The 16,971-nt window shown below is 39.0% G+C and overlaps 1 protein-coding gene across 4 annotated transcripts in view; it reads right to left on the bottom strand.

Annotated features, from left to right (window-relative positions):
* LOC105284959 overlaps window positions 1-16,971 on the bottom strand; it is a 38,569-nt gene that overhangs the window by 12,933 nt on the left and 8,665 nt on the right. For all 4 annotated transcript variants that reach the window (XM_026970168.1, XM_026970170.1, XM_026970171.1 and 1 more), the window contains 11 exons: window positions 4,256-16,890; window positions 3,822-4,176; window positions 3,489-3,737; window positions 3,254-3,403; window positions 2,872-3,201; window positions 2,515-2,687; window positions 2,331-2,427; window positions 972-1,135; window positions 663-884; window positions 345-592; window positions 86-249 (listed from right to left, as the gene is read on the bottom strand). In XM_026970168.1, coding sequence (XP_026825969.1) covers window positions 86-249; window positions 345-592; window positions 663-884; window positions 972-1,135; window positions 2,331-2,427; window positions 2,515-2,687; window positions 2,872-3,201; window positions 3,254-3,403; window positions 3,489-3,737; window positions 3,822-4,176; window positions 4,256-16,890 — 14,787 coding nt within the window. The remainder of the gene's footprint in view (window positions 1-85; window positions 250-344; window positions 593-662; window positions 885-971; window positions 1,136-2,330; window positions 2,428-2,514; window positions 2,688-2,871; window positions 3,202-3,253; window positions 3,404-3,488; window positions 3,738-3,821; window positions 4,177-4,255; window positions 16,891-16,971) is intronic.

Below are 16,971 nucleotides of genomic sequence, written 5' to 3'. Positions count from 1 at the left end.
CCAAAGAATGTTCGCGATGCAAGATCAACGCAGAAATTCTCGGACATAATGTTAATAAATGTGAATCAATAATCTTAATAATTACCATCTTGAGAGATTTCCACATCGTTCTTATACCACATAATCTCTGGCACAGGATGTCCGGTGACTTGACAGGTAAGCCTCACCGGGTACGTCGTCTGCACTCGTCTGTCGCGTATTCTCATCGTGAATTGCGGTGGTCTATCCTCAGATTCGGCGTTCACATTTCTGATGGAATCGTGAAATGTTATTGGTAGTTGTCTTATTGTTGCAATGCAATAATATATTAATTTATTGCAGTGACACATATTGTAGGTACTTACCTAAGTTTTGCGTCAGCTTCGATGATTTTTGGATCGGTAACAACGAGGACCCTAGCAAACGAGGAGACTCTACCGATTTTATTGTTCGCTTCACAAACGTATCTTCCAGAATCATTCTCTTTGACGTTTGCAATCGTTAAGGAACATTTAGAACCATCGTGACGTATCGAGAATCGTGAATCACCGTGCGGGTCTATCTCTGTTGTTTCGCGGTACCATCGCACTTCCGTCTTGGAATCTCCACGAACCTGGAAGAAATAATTCAAGAGAGAATGTATGAAGTACCGTGGCAAAACTATTGCAGCCTTGCGTCTTTACCTCGCATTCTAATTCTATCGGCGTTCCCTCGAGGGCTTTCAATTGACCTGGAAGAATTTTGGTGAATTCCGGAAGATCGGTGTTCTCGCTCACTAACGCCGAGCTCGTCATGGTAACCGGTTCGCCCCAACCATAACGATTTCGCGGAGTCACGCGGAACTTGTATTCTCCGCCTGGCCGCAAATTGAACGCATCGAACGCGTTGATCGGTGTAATACCCAACTAGCGAAATTGAAATAAGAATAGATTTAAGATAACAATAAATTGAAATAAAAAGGTTTTTAATTAGGGATATTGTTTCTCATTTACCTCTACCCATCGTGCACCTCCGTCACCGCCTAAGAGCCAAGCGTCGACTTTGTAAGCAATCACTGGCGCGGGTCCCCTTCTTTCCGCTTTACCCCAACTTAGTGACAACCAATTTTTTCCACCATCAATAACAACGGGTTCACTACTAATCGGACCGGGTACATCTAATAAAAATCATGCACAATTATTATGAAGTTTGTTATAAATACTTATAATTGGATTTTTTATATTTATATAAAATATGTTTGCTTTTTCGAAAAAATTCTAAATTATTTTTGTTTATTAACCAACCTCGGTGTCCATATAGATATTCTAAAAAATCAATAATTAAACAATCCTTATTGGACCATGAATGTCTCAAACGTGAAATAATTTTCCCGTTTTCATCATCGACGACAATTCCATGATCGTGCGGCTTCATAATAAATTTCATTTCATTTCTTTCTAATATATATATTTATATTAATATAATCGATTGTATATAACACTGAATATGTATAATCTAATAAATATGTTGTGATATTAAACAAACAAAACAGATTCATGTAACATTTAATTATATTATGTAATAATAGTTTTAAAAATTAAATAAAATAAGTTTGCGACAATATAATATAGTATTAATAAAAGAATATTGAAAATATTGATAAGAAAACTTAAAGAGTAAAACAAATTATTTTTCGCGAAACGTTACTCTTTTTTTAAGCACAAAGTAATAAAACTCAAGGTTTCGGAAAATAGGGCACACGAAATGATTCGCGTTCCGACGACGACTGAATTTCGAATTTGTAGAGTCTGCGAGACCTGGTGGGAGATGAGTAAGGAAGGCAAACTAAAATAACTCGAGATGTTCGTCGAGCGAAGGAAACATGGGTGTTATTTCACGTTACAAGCGCTACCTACGATATTTCGTGAATGCGCTAATTTTGGATTCAATTGAGAGATAATATGAGCATAACACCTCGTTTGTTTCGAAGATTACGCATGCCTAAGGAGATCTTCGATTGATATATTAATCCAATGAATTATCAAACTAAATATTGACGCCAGTTTGCCCGCGGCTGCTTAGTTCAGGTGCACTAACTGGCATCTAGCCATTGAAATTGTAGCCAAAGTGTATGATGTAGCAGGTAGTGCGAACTGTTTGTCATTCTAATTTTAATAACTTGAGATATACAAGTTAATGCAATTCTCAAGTGGATTATATAATTGCAATCTATTGTATCTCACGTTAACAATGCTCGTGTGAACGGTGTGTTTCAATATTTTTTAAATCTTGTAAAAAATGGTACAAGATTTCACTATTCTTAAAAAGCAATTTTTTCTAAGACAGTTTTATAAAATAATTGTAAAACTTACTTCTCACATAAGACATGTCATCATCGCGGTCCTCTACTGTCTCAGTAACAGAGTTCCAATCTGGCGAAGGAGTTAATGATCTTGCACGTTGTTTTACCTGTTTATAACGCATTACTGATTGCATATCTTTCTTTACTCAATTGTTTATCTAATTGTTTATCCAATTGTTTATGAAAGATCTCACCTTGATCGAGAAGAAACTTCTGTCGCAACCATATCTATTCTTAACTAAAATGCAGTAAGTACCCTCGTCAGAAGGTACAACTCTTTTTAATATTAATCTGACATAATCATCAATGCTCTCCTTGTATGATCTCGGTCCATCCGTAATATCCGTTAATCCCTTCATCCACGTTACTAAAATAACAAAAAGAAAGTAACAAAAGAAAAGAGATGCAAACGGAAAATATAAAAGAAAAGAAACACATCAAAATATCAAACAATCAGATGAAAGAAAAGCGAGTTCTAATAATTCTAATAACTTGTCGATACTTTAAGATTGCGAATACGAAAAATCAAGAATCGCCTTGTTGATCCTTACCACGCGGCTTGGGGACTCCTTGGACTCGGAAGGAAATACTAACATCCTCGCCAACAGTAACGTCGATCGATTTTTTGGCCGGTCTCGAAACAAATACTGCCGGTTTTCCTCCATCAATGGCGCTTGCTGATACTACGTCCACCATTGCACTCATATCCACTTGTCCATAAGCGTTGATTGCTCTACACACATATGTACCCCTTTCTGATTCTGTCGCTTCCGGTACAATTAACGTGTGCAATCCACGCTCGGTAAAGGTTCTTGCTTTTGGTATCGCGATCGGCTCCCTTTGATCACCGCGTAACCACTTCACTTCCGGAGTTGGTACACCTACAATAAGCTCGATGAAGATTCCGAATCTTGACGTGTATAGATGACTTACCCTTGACTTCTACTTGTAGGGCGATTGTTCCACCAGTAGGTACACAATAATCTTTCAACAAGTTGGAGAATTGTGGTCGTCGTGCAACTTCGAATCGAGTTTCATCGCTCAAACTTCGATCGTTTCGGCTCGCAGGCTGCCAATCTCGATCTGTTACGCCAATTACGTTCTTGCTTATGTACAATATAATTAGAAAATACTTATACCGATTCATGATTTGCGATATTCTAATCACCTTCGATATAAACCATGTGAGATATCTCTTCGGTACGTAAGTCGTTCGTTGCGCGGCACGTATATTGCCCGTTATCCGCGATATTAGGATCTGTTATTTCCAATCGATGGACATCATCGTCAAGATAGCTCTGCTTGTAACGCTGCCCTTGTAGAATCTGCCCGTTCCTCAGCCAGGAGACCGAAGGAATTGGATGTGCTCGTACCCGACATTCTAGAATCAGCTTGCGGTCTGCATATCGATAAATATCTGTGAGAAAACGAATTGACATTGATACAACGTGTGTGTAAATTGACTAGCATGTTTTAAAATATATATGTCTCATAAATGTACCTGTGATTGATCTTACAAAAGTTGGTGGCATGTGCGTAGGCTTGTAATCGGAATAAACTTTTAAGGTGGACTCGGTACTCGAAGTGCCATGAACGTTCTCAGCTATACATGTGTAGATTCCGGCATCTTCGGGGACTGTATCATATAACTCCAAATAGGCCATACCGTTCTCGTATCGCGTTTTGCAACAACTGGTTGATGCATCCAATTTTTCGCCATCTTTGGTCCAATAAACACGTGGTTCCGGATTACCGAGAACGGTGCAGGTCAGTCTTATTCTCATGCCGGTCTCAACAACTCTGTTCGTTAATCTTGTGCAAAATGATGGCTTCTTAGGTTTGTCCCACGAAAGTCCCTGCAATGAATAATAATTTTGGAAACATTTAACGAGATTTATGAAGTTCTAGGAAATTATTTCAATATCGAATAATTACCTCATTTTGACTACTATAAATGCACGGAGCAGACTCGTAAATGTCAAAGTTGACACGCGAGGTGGTCTCCGTTTTTGTCCGTCTGGTAGGTCGAGCGTACGTGCTAGGTACAATGGTGACATCGCTGTCTTCAGTCGAATAATCTTCATACCTCAGCAAACTAGTCGATCTTGCGCGAATCATACGATTTTCTCTTTTCCTGCGCCTCCTGTATGATGGTCCAGTATCATAATAATATTTGTCCATGGAAAAACCACGTAATTTATGATCCCAATAATCGTCGAGTCTTCTTCTACTCAGTGAGGACAAAGAGTCCTTACTGCTGTACGATCTGGAGCTGCTGGAAAGCGTTGATATACCGGAATCAAAGCGAGAAGTGTATTCTCGTGGATAATTAATGTCGGAGAACAATCGATTTATCGCAATCGATTTATCGAGTTTGCTTTTAGGCTCTAACATGTTCTTGAGAAAACGATCGGATTCGTTTTCACGTCTTCTGGACCATTCATTCTCCCTTATTTGCTCCTCCCTTCTCCGCTTATTCCTGAATATTTCCTCGTCATGTCTTCTTCGTAATCTTTGTTCTTCTTCCCATTGTAATCTAGCAGTCTCATCTCTCCTAATCCTTTTTTCGTCTCTTCTTCTTTCTTCTGCCTCATAGTCAGTTTCTCCTTTTCTAATTTGAGAAGAGTCTACGACTCTTTTCTTCTGCAAGCTCTCTATTTCAATTTCATAGAATTTCTTATTATCATTTCTCGTCTGACGATCATTTTCTTCTTTCTGTATACTCTTTCTATATTTATCAATTTTGTCTTGTTCCTTTTCCTTTGTAAAGATTCTTTCTTGCAACCGATCTTTGTCATCCTGTGGCCTCCATTGTCTTTGCTTTTCTTCTCTTCTCGATTTTTCTATTTTTTCAAAGTGATATTCTTTCTCCTCCTGTTGTTTGCGTAGCTTTCTGTCGAGTGTTTGCTCTTCTTGAACTTTCTTCGTTTTTGAACGTAGATCTTCATCCTCTCTTGATTGTTTTTGAATTTTCTTATCTATTTTATCTTCTTGAGTTTGTTTTATACGTGCACCTTCTTCTTGCTGTTGATTTTCATTCGTTTCTTCAAATTGCTGTTTGCTCTTGTCTTCATCAATTTCGTTCTTTATATTACTTACATATTCATTTTGCGTTTCTTGTATCTTTTCTTCCACTTGCACAATTTCCTGTTTCTTTTCTTGTTGTCCGCTTGTTTTCTCTGCTTTTTTATCTTCTTGTTTATCTTTTTTCTGCGTAGACTTTTTCTTACTTTCTTGTATATCCTTTTTAGCTTTTACTTGTTCATCGTCCACTATTTTTACTCCTTCAGCTTGAATTGTTTCTTTTTGTCCCTCATCTGCTTTTTCTAATTTTTTAACTTCATCCTTTTTCTTTTGTTCTTCTTTTTTAATCTTTTCTGAGAGCTGCTTCTCTTTATTTGATTCTTCTTTTTTAATTTCTAATTCATCAAGCTTTTTTATTTCAACTTTTTCGCTTTCTTCTTCTTTTTCTTGCTCTACTGCGATTGTTTTTTTCTGTTCCTCTTCCTTTTTCTTTATTTCTTCTTTTTTTAATTGGTCAATTTTTTCTTCATTTTCCTGAAAGTCTTTATCTTTTATTATTGATACAGCAGGCTCCTTATTCTTAATACTGTCTTGTTCTTTCTCTAACTTTTCATCATCTTTGAGAACTTTCTCTTTTTCTTTTTTAATCTTCTCTGTAAGCTGTTTCTCTTTATTAGATTCCTTTTTTTTATTTTCTAATTCATTAGCCTTCTTCTTGTCTTCCACTTTTTCTATCTTTTCTATTTTTTCTTTTTCTCCTGCAATTCCTTTCTGCTCCTTCTCTTTTTTCTTTAGTTCTTCCGCTTGTTGTTCTTCATCTTTTTTAACACTTTCAATTTTATCTTTCTTTTTCTCGTCTCTTGCGCTTTGTGTGTTGTTTTCTTTTACATCTTTTGCTTTTTCTGTTTGTTTAGTCTTTTGCTCTTCCTTTTCTTCAGTTTTCTTTTTCTTTTTATCTTTTAGTACACTTTTTGTTTTGTCTTCTTTTATGTCTCTTGAATCTTTTACGTTTCCTATTTCTTCAGTCTTTTGTTCTTCTTTTCGTTCGGTTTCCTCTTTCTCTTCTATCTTTTCATGATCTTTATCTTTTTGCTTATCTTCTTCCTTTTTAATATCATCAATAATCTTCTTAGGTTCTTCTATTTCGTTTTTATTATTAACTACGTCTACTTCATCTTGTTTTCTAATTTGTATTACCTCTTCTGGTTTTTCCTCTTTTTCCATACTTTTAGCTTTTTCTATTTTCTCATGATCCTTGTTATCTTGCTTTATTTTATTATCTTTTACATCTTCTTTATTTTCTGCTTCTTTCTTTTGTACTTGTTTTATTTCCTTTCTCTTTTGCTGTTTTTCTTCTACTTTTTCTGTTTCTTTAACTATTTCTGATTTTTCCTGTTTCTCGTTTTCATTTTGTATTTGATCTTTCTCTTTCTCATGTTTTTCTACTTCTTTATATTCTTTTTCTTGTTTCTCTTCTTTTCCATCTTTATCAATTTTTTGTTCTTCCGCTATCTTTTTATCTTTCTTTTCTCTCTCTTTCTTTTCTGTTAGTTTTCCTTTTTTATTCTTTAATTTCTCCTCAGCCTCTGTATGTTTTGCCTTATTATCTACTGTCGATAAATCTTTATCTTGTGCCAACTCAGTTTCTTGTACATCTGTTTTTGTCTTTTCATTTATACTATCATCTTTTTTAACTTGAATTCCAGAATCTTTTATCTCTTCCTTTATAAATTTCTTTGGAGGTTTTATCTTTGTTTTATCTATTACCCATATTGTTTCTCCTACTGAGAATTGATCACAGATAATTTTCATTACAGCTTGCAAGTTACAAAGCGGTTCCTCGAGGATTGTTAATCCTTCTAGCATTGTTTTCTCGTGCCATAATGCTTTTATCACATTTATCGATTCTTGCAATTCGTTTAAGCATGGGAATAAACTTTTCGACAATCCTGTCACAGCACTCAGATTCGTATACTGTGGTTCTGCTAATGGTTTATCGGCTGATTGCTCGCGTACTATGGCTATAGATTTCTCGAGATTCCGAAGAGCATTATTTATTAAATCAGTATTCGGTTCCTTCTGAATTTGCGCGATACACTGCTTAATATTCTGTAAAGGTTTTGTTAACATTCCTAGTGCCTCGTATTCAATATAAACTTCCACAACGACAGGTTCCTCTTGTTGATCCAGTTTACGTTCAATGGATTCAATGGACTCGTTAGTATCTGAAATAACGTTTTGTAATTTTGTCGACAATTCAGAAAGTTTCTTAGTTCGTTGTATAGACAAGACTGTTTCAAGTGCATTTTGTACGAGCTCTAATGGTCTCTCCAAATCCTGTAGATGTACACCAGGCGATTTTTTCGCGATCTCAATGGAACGTTTCAACTCGGTTAATGGTGAACTTAGATTTGTCGTAACTTGTTGCTCCGAAAACGGTTTATCGACAACTTCTTTTTCAAAAAGTGAAATGGATGTCTCGAGGTCAGAAAAAGATTCAACAAAAGCATTGATGGTGTCTTCCTTGTTAACACCGTTCAAATCAGACTCATTTCTTAACAGTGTCAGATTTTTCTGTATACTAGAAAGTGGTTCTATCATTGTTTTGAGAGCTTCAATCTCTGTAGAATCATTTTCTATGCGTAATATAGTCGATTTAATGCCTTCCATTGGTGTCACTAGTTTTTCGACGATAGACCAGTCTGGTCTTAATGTTCCGCTATGCTCGTCCACAATTGCAATTACGGGTTCTGTCACGGTGCACTGCCGGATGTCAACTATCGACCTCTCTATTTCATGTAAAGGAATCGCTAAACATTCTGTAATCCAGCTGTTGCTCATATCCTCGACCATTGACTCGATATCTGGCGACATCACTCGTGTCTCTAAAACGGATATAGCACGTTGCAGATCAAACAGTGGTTCAGCCAATGTGTCTAGTATGATGTCCTTTTGCTGATGCGTCGGTGGCGTTTCAATCAACATTTGATCTTGTATTATCGCAATAGAATGACGCAGTTCTTCCAATGGTTCTATCAAAGGACGAAGAGCAAACTCGTTCTTACCATCAGTGGTAAATGAATGATCATTAGCGCGTTCGATAGCCGTTTGTTCTTGGATCACTATCGCAGCTGCATCTCGCAACTCCAACAAAGGCTGTATCATTGTTTGTAGCGATGAGATATTCTCTTTTTCCGATAAAGAAGACGTTGTTTCACTCGGCGCAACTGTCTTACGTTCCTCGACCATTAAGGCTAAGCATTCCCGTAATTCGGTCAGCGGTTTTGCTAGCGTTTTCAACGCGGAAGCTTCGTCTTCCGAGATTGACACTGCGATCTCAGTTGGAGAGTCGATTGCGCCCTGATCGACGACCATTGGACGTGTCACTTTTGAAAGGGGCTCCTCGATTACGTCTGCCCACGTATTCAAAGATGAAACATCTTCAGAGATGGTGTCCGCCGCGGGTTCCATGATTATCTGTTGATGATTGCACATTGCTATACATTCCGACAAGTTATGCAGGTTCTCGGCGAACGTTTCCAACGCTGAAACACTTTGTTGTTGTGTGAGTTCATTCAGCGATTCAGGCGCAACTGCAGTTGCCTGCTGGATAGACGCGACAGAAGCTCTCAAATCTACTAGAGGCTGCGCGATCGATTTCAGCAAAGCATCAGCTTCTGTTTCTAACGCGATCTGACTTCCTGCTTCTAATACCATGTGCTCTTGAACAATAGCGATGGATTTCTGTACCTCTTGGAGGATGGGTTGCAGATCAAGCTTTTCTAGACTCACAGAAAGCGGTTCAGGCGTCAAACTGTGTCCGTCGTGCTCGATCACATGCTCCTTTTGTACCGTTGCGACAAAAGATTTCTCAAGTTGCTGCAAGGGGCCAACTAGACTGCTCAATACTGTTGTTGGCTTCCTCTCGTCCGTGATATGTAAATTCTCGGTTTCCTGCATCTTCGTTTCTTCGATAATTAAGATCTGTTCTTGTAATATCCGCAAAGGCGTGATTATATTTTCGAGAAGTTGCGTGTCCACTTTAGTTTGCTTAAGTTCTGCACTTGTCGCAAACGCTTCGATAACTCTTGGTCGCGTGATAATAACAGAACAACATTTCTTGAATTCTCCGATAGACTTCGCAAATGCTTGCAACGCGGACGCATTTTCTATTTCCACGATCTGTTCACCAGCGTTTTCTATTGCGTTCAGCTGCTGCAGAACTACTGTCGATGTCCTTAAATTTCCGAGTGATCTCGTGAAATCCTTCAACACCGTCATATCGTCCGTATCCGCTTCCACGAGTAATTTATCCTGAACACTCGTAACTTGATCCTGAATCATTGCCACAGATTTATTTAAATTGTCCAATATTGGTTTGATTGGTAATCGTTGCAATGATAGAACGGTTTCTTGATGAGCTGCAGTCAAGAAAGACTGCTGCAGCTCTTGCAGTGGCTGCACCATACATTCCAAAGCGATGACTTTTATCGACTCTTTCGTTTCCAAGGCTTGAGATATTTCGTCTTCGAGTTTCAGTATTGCGCTCTGCAATCCTTCAATTGAAATAGTCACTGCTTTTAACAGAGAAGCTTCCCGAATTTCTGGTTGAGCAACCTCTTCCTTTCCTATAGTTGTGAGTTGATTTGCCGTTTCTTTCACTGATTTTGCAAATGTTAATAAAGTTGACATTTTTTCCATTTCGGTAGTTTCGTCAAAACAATCGATGACTGTTTCAATAGCTTCTAATGGCATTTTCAAGCCTTCCAGCGCTTCGTTTAACGTTTTTGCAGAAACATCTTCACTCGAGGCTGCTTGTTGCTGCACCACAATGATCGAATTCTTTAGCTCTTCTAGCACAGGTTTCAGATTCGCATTCGCTAATCGAACTTGATTTTCGCTAAATTCTTTCGGAGCTTCCTCCTCCACAATCATAGTCTGCTGCGTACTTGCGATTAGTAATTGCTCTAATTTTTCTAAAGGATGAGTCACTGCACTCAATTGAACAACTTCGCTTTTCTTCTCCGGCATTTCTAATAATTCGACTTTATGAACATTGAGATCCTCGATATGAGTGAGTGTTTCCCGTAAAACGTGAATTGGATCAATGATCTCGTGTAGAACTTTCGGATCTAATGTTTCGTTCTCTTGTTTGGCAACTTGCGACGATAGCATGGGTTCTGCTTCTGTTTTTAGTTGCCGAATAATGGCTATAAATCTTTCTCCAAATTCCTCCACTGATTTGGCAAGAGTTTGCAAAACTGCAATCTGCTTAGTGGTTGGAAATATCGCCTGCTGCTGAATAAGTTGACAAGTCTCTGGATCAGATTGGATGCATTCAATGGACATCTTTAAGTCTTTTAATGGTGTCTTGATAGCATACATCAAATTCATCTTAGGCGTTCTATTTAAAGTTTCGGCTGCAATGTTAAGTTGTACTTGTTCTTCAATTACGGCGAATGATTTTTGCAGTTCTTCCACAACGCATAGGGCAGAAAGCTTTTGTATCGTTGTCACGTCTTGCTTTAACTCTTCCGTATCTTCGGATGGCATTGCAAGCTCTAAATTTAGCAATGGTTCGATCAGAGACGAAAAAGCGATCGTTGTCTCGTCAGACGATTTCAAAATTTCTAAGTCTCCAATTTCATCGAATGATGCATGTAATATTTGAAGAGGAGAAATAATTGCTCGCAAAGTTTCAACTTTTACTTGCTCTTCCGACGTTATATTGTCTTTAGATGATTGAATTAATTCTATTTTCGCTTGATCAATCATCGCCAGACTTTGTTCCTCAACTATTTCCATGGGTTCTGCTACCGATTGTATTACAGCTTTTTCTTCAATAAATAATTCCTCCATCTGGTTATATTCTAATGAAGATGTTAACGCTTGTTGCAGCGTCCCTGCTGCATCTGCGACACATGTTTCGACTTGTCCCACTGAACTATCCGCTTCTTTAGCGAGTGTCTTATCTGATTCTGTTTCCGTTTGTTTTAAATTATCAATATCTTCTGATTTAGTTGGAGTCATAACAGGCGAACTAGATTTAATTAACGAAGCCTTGTCTTCTACTTGTTCCTGAGAATCCATAATGGCTTCTATAAGTTCCTCGAGCGGTCGCGCAGTTGTTTCTTCGATGTCCTTCGTTTCTTCCTTTATCTTTGACATCTCCGTTTCTTTTTCCGCGGCCATTTTAACGCATTCTGGGATTTGAATCGCATGTAGAGATTTAACGGTATCACTAATGTATGGTATCAAATTTTTTACAATTGCAGACAACGACTCTCCGTTTTCGGTGACGAGTTTATCTTTATCAATTGTTTCACATACAGACGCCAATACATTTTCGAGATTATCTAAAGGCTCGGCAAAAGATTGCAAAGACGTCATAATGCTCTCCTTTAATTCTGGTTTTACTCCTTCATCAGTCAAAGAAATAACTGTATCAATAGTATGTTCCAAGTCAGCAAGTATATTTCCTATACGAGAAAATTGACTGTCTAATACTGTAATAGATAAGGAAGATAATGTCGCCTTGATAGAGGTATTCGTAGCTTGTATATCGTAAAGAATCTGCACCAATGCCGTTAGCTCTTGTATTTTTCGCTTGTTCTCTTCGGATTTTGAAGCTGGCAATACTTGCACAGCAGATTGCATGAAATGAATGAGTTCTTTTAATGGCTGTGTTAAGTTGCTTATCACAGAATTAAACTTCGACATCTGAATCATTAGGTCTTTTCGTCTCTCATTTTCCTGGCGATCTTCCTCGCGCTTTTTTATATCCTCCAGATTTTCCTCTTCCATTTTTTCAGAACGAGTTATCGTTTCTACATTTTCTAAAATTGATATTTGTGTCGTTACAGATGTATCTTCAACCTCTGGTTGAACAACCTCTTGAGCTATCGCACTAGATGGTGGCATCTCCGTGATCATGACGCTCTCGACTTCTTCTTGTGATACTTCAATGATCTCATCGGTGACACTTTCTACCTTTGTTATAACCATGCTTTCTCTCTTTTCGGCTTCGATCATCTTTTCTATAGCTACGATCGAATCTTTTACGTGATCCAGTACGTCTATAACGGCAGAAAAGGTTTCTATAATCGGCGCTGTTTCGGAAGCCTCTTGAGCAAGTTCTACTCTATGCGTCGATAAGGAGGAACTGAATTCTGAGATAGAATCGGCGAGTTCTTGAAGCTGAACTATTAATTCATGCGAAATAGTCATAGGTACTTTCTGCACGTTCACTTTAAGAATGTTTAATGCCGACAAAAGCTGATTAATCGGATAAAGGAAGCCTTCCACTATCGCTTCTTCGTCAGTCGACTCATTGCCAATTTGAATAAATTGCATTTGCGCAAAGGAAATTTGTTTCTGCAACGCTTCCAAGTATTTGGACACTATTCCGTGCGTATCTTTGTCAGCGTGTTCCTCCAAGGCTGTTATAGCGCTTGCTAAGCGACTTAACGTGCCGGTAAGTCGATGCTGTAGAGGAAACTTAACGCTGCTGGATCGGCGCGAATAATCAGTCTTCCCGATTTGTTTTTGTACCTGCAGAATCGCAGAATTCAACAACGTCAAGGATTCCTTGAATAAGGTGGCTTCCTCCATATTCTCGATTGCTTCGATAGTGTGACAAACTTGTTTTTGTAGACCTTCTACTGCTCGTAGGATAACGCTTCTCCTTTCGTCCAATAAAGATGCTTCCGGAACCAAACTTCTTCGACTACTCTGCACCATTGATAAGCAGCTATGGAATTCTAGCAGAGGTTCGAGAAGATCTCGCAATTCACGAATCACCGGCCCTCGTTGACACAACATACCTGACTCTTGCGTAGCTGCTTTAATATCTCTCAAAAGAGCAGCAGTTGGCTGTCCTAAAATTTTTGCGACATCCGTTTCAAGAGTCTCCTCCACGGCTTCTTTCAAATCGTTCATACGTCCCAAGATGCTCTCCAAAGGTTTTGAAATGTCCCAAAGACATTCCAAAACTTTTCGTCTGGATGATATATCCTGAATCGCAATCGGGACCTCCGCTTTGATCTCTTGTATTACACACAAAAGAGATTCGAGCTCCTTTTCTGCATCCCCGTCTTTACCAACGAAATCGATCGTTTGTTTTATCAAGCTGTTTTCTGTTGTGTCTAGCAACGGAGTTAACCGATTCAATATCATGAGTTCCGAGATCTCATGTTCCTGCGATTTCGAAAGCAGCTCTCGTATGCTCGTCAATGGTTGCATTAGATTAGTTAGCACCAAAGTTGCCTGATCGATTTTTTCTTCGAGTGACGTACTTTCTTCGCCGTAAACGGTAGTCATCACGCGTATCGTGGAAGTAGTTCTTCTCAATTCTTCAAGAGAATTGGCTAATTTCGATTGAGGGATCGTAGTAATTGGCGCTGTTGATTCCTCGAAATCCTCCAGGATACTAGTCATCTCCATTTGAAGTATCTCTAACGTTTCTGACAAGATCATAATTAATTTGCTTGCATTCTCTTCTCTTTCTTGCTGTTCATTGTTCATGATTTCTGGCGTGACATCTGGCGCCATATAGTCAGTTGTTTTGTCAATTGTTTTGAAATTGTCCTCAGTCATAACTTGCTCAGTAGACAATGCAGCGGATCCGATTTCTAACGGTGTGGATGGAATCTCCGTAAGAGTGCCTGGAATTGTTTCTCGAGATACTGTAATAGCTTCTTCTTCTTCTTCCTCTGTTTCCATGTTAAGTGCCTTTGCAGACTGTTTAAGTTCTTGCTGGTGAAGAGCATCCTTGATTGAGAGTGATATTTGATTCTCAATTTGTTTGACGATGTCTACTATTGGTTGTAAAGATTCTTCTTCTGCGTGTACGCGAAGAACGTCCATAATAGTTTGCAGGAGATGTTCCATAGGATAACCTAAGTTCTCTAAAGCTGAAAGATCTTCCGGTCCGTGATACACTGAAATCGCGTTTTTAAGCCTAATTAGCGGCTCTCGAAGATCAATCAGCGCTTCAATCAGACTTTCATCATTTGGCGGTTCGGAGTATGATGTTTGAATTGCGATCTGACTCACATGTCTCTTCAAATCGTCGATTGTCAAACTCAATATAGATTCCACTTCTTCTTTTGTGCTGTCTTCGGATGTAGTAGATAACCAGTGTTTGATTGGATCTAAGGAACGGTTAATTTGATCAGCTAGAACGGATTTTGAGATTTTCTCCTCTCTTTCTTCTAATTTACCTTCCGTACTTTCTTTTTGAGATTTTGCGACATTTTCTTCTTGAGATTTCTTCTTCGATATTTCTTTTGCTACAAGAGCTGCGTCCTTTTCTATTTCCTTTAACAGCTCCAACATAGGTATCATCAATTCGACCGAGGAACCGCTTTCAATCACGCTGCCAACTATCTCTTTTAGTCTAGCAATGGGACCCATCAAGTTATTCAAAATTTGCTCCTCACCGGGTTCATGCTTTTCAGTTAATAAATCTCTCTGTAGATTTAATAACGATTCGTTCAATTTGCTTATCTCCCGAGATATCGCGTTGTCGACCGGATTCTCCAGATTGGCGATTGTAACAGCTGAGGAACCAATTGTTTGACGTAGCCCTTCAATGCACGTGATTAAATTACACGAGGCTATGTGCTTTTCTTGCTTCTCCAAAACCGATGAGAGCGCGAAATGTACGTTACTTAAACTTTCGTCAATATTCAGGTTCTTTAACATGTACTCCTGAGCAACTTCCGCCTCTGACAATCGTTCCATCAATTCTGATATTTGTCTGTCGGTGTCTTCCAAACTTTTGAGAATTGTTCCCACTCGCGAGATCGCTTCGAGGTTCCCAGAGTTCTTCAGTATAGTCACAACAACGCTCTGCAATCTTTCAATAGCAAGCGTTGTTTCCTTTATCATTAAAAGTTCGGGAGGAGCGTGTTCTTCCGATGCTAAAACTAATTGAAGATCCAATAAAGGCTCTCGGAATTCCATCAAGCTGTTCAGCGTTTCGTTCTCTTTTAATGTCATCGCGGTGTGCGCCGTATGAGACACGCATTCTCTCAATTCCGCTAAACAGGTTGCGAATGCTGAGATCGTTGAAACTTGTTGCTGCGGACTGGTGGTACCATTTATCGCAAGTTTCGATTGTTCCATATGATCTAAAATCGCGCTGAATGTCGATTGGATGTCATTTAGTGGATCCACAATTTTTTCAGATATATTTCGAAATTCATCGGAGATTGATTTTACCGAGGATAGACCTTCCGTTCCACCGAGAGTACAAATGCGCTCCTTGATTTTCTTCAAGATTGTTAACGTAGGTTGCAACGACGGAAATTCCAAATTTTCAATAGTACGTGACAACTGAACGAGAGATGGTTCGAAAATATCGCGAACGATTTCTTCGTCTTTCGTTATTGTAATCTCATTGATTGTCGTCAATAAGGCATGCAAAGGTGCTTCGAGATTCATCAAGACTTCAATGTCCGCGCCTTTTTCTCGCGAAGCTTCCAACATTTGACATATGTCGTTGGATCGTTCACAAATACTGAATAATTGCGTCGCCGAGGTATCGGACATTTTTTCACATGTTTTTAAAGCTTTATGCAGGATTATTTTTGATTCTTGAAGAATATCTTCCATCGATTTTTGAATCATTTCTGAAACATGAATGTTCAGAGAATCTGAAACTGCCGGTGCGGTTTCTTTCTTGCTTCCGAGATCATCTAACGGTTTTTCTTCGGTGACCAGTTTCTTCATCGCCTCTTGCGTAGTTTCGTTTCTAACATCCGGTTCTGTTTCCTCAACTGGTATTATACGTTCGTGCGGTTTCGGTTCTATATCAAGTTTCTCTTCCAATTCGCTTTCTTCTTCTCTTCCCATTTCTTCTTTCTTATAGCCATTAGGACCCAAATATTCTTCAGAACTACTTTTATCCTTACGTTGTTTTTTCTTGCGCTGCTTCTTCTTGGGTGCACCAGTCACTGCATCGAATGAGAAGTCACCACCTCCGTTGTCCAAGCTGGACCCACTTGATCGTTCTGCGCTCAAACTGCGTTTTCTGCTATCGGCCGTATTATTTTCTGCCGCAACATGCTTCTGGACCAGATTCTCCGTAACAGAGAGATGCGCGGAAGACAGAGCATCCGCGAAAGTGTCACTATCATCCTGTTTCAGAGATGAAAGCGGCGACAACGGCGGCTCTTCCTTTTGAGCACTGTGGAAGCTCTCGGATTCGATCCGCTGGCTCTTTTCGCTTTTTGACGACGAAATGCTCATCGACTTCTTTCGAGGTGGCCTATTTGGAGCTTTCTCCTCCTCGTCCGTGTTGTATCGAGCCGATCTCTTCAGAGAACTTCGAGAATCACGTTCAGGTGACGATAAGACGTGCGTCACGTCGTCCATGATAGAAACATCCTCGACATCTGCCTCTGTTCGCAAATCATCGCCATCTTCCGCGCTGACAAAATAATCGGGCGATACGTCTATCACTACGGCTTCCATCAGCAAATTACCGGACGTAGACGATTCTTTGACAAATCTCATTGGAGGCAACTCAATCACATTATGTTCTACAAAAAAAATGTAACATGCAATCATTGTTAACGCTTTAGTATACTACAAGAAAATAATAAACATTATATTAATTTTTT

Source organism: Ooceraea biroi, chromosome 6, assembly GCF_003672135.1.
Source record: "Ooceraea biroi isolate clonal line C1 chromosome 6, Obir_v5.4, whole genome shotgun sequence".
Taxonomy (NCBI): Eukaryota; Metazoa; Arthropoda; class Insecta; order Hymenoptera; family Formicidae; genus Ooceraea; species Ooceraea biroi.
The sequence above is the reverse complement of the archived record's forward strand: the minus strand, read 5'-3'. Positions and strand labels throughout refer to the sequence as shown.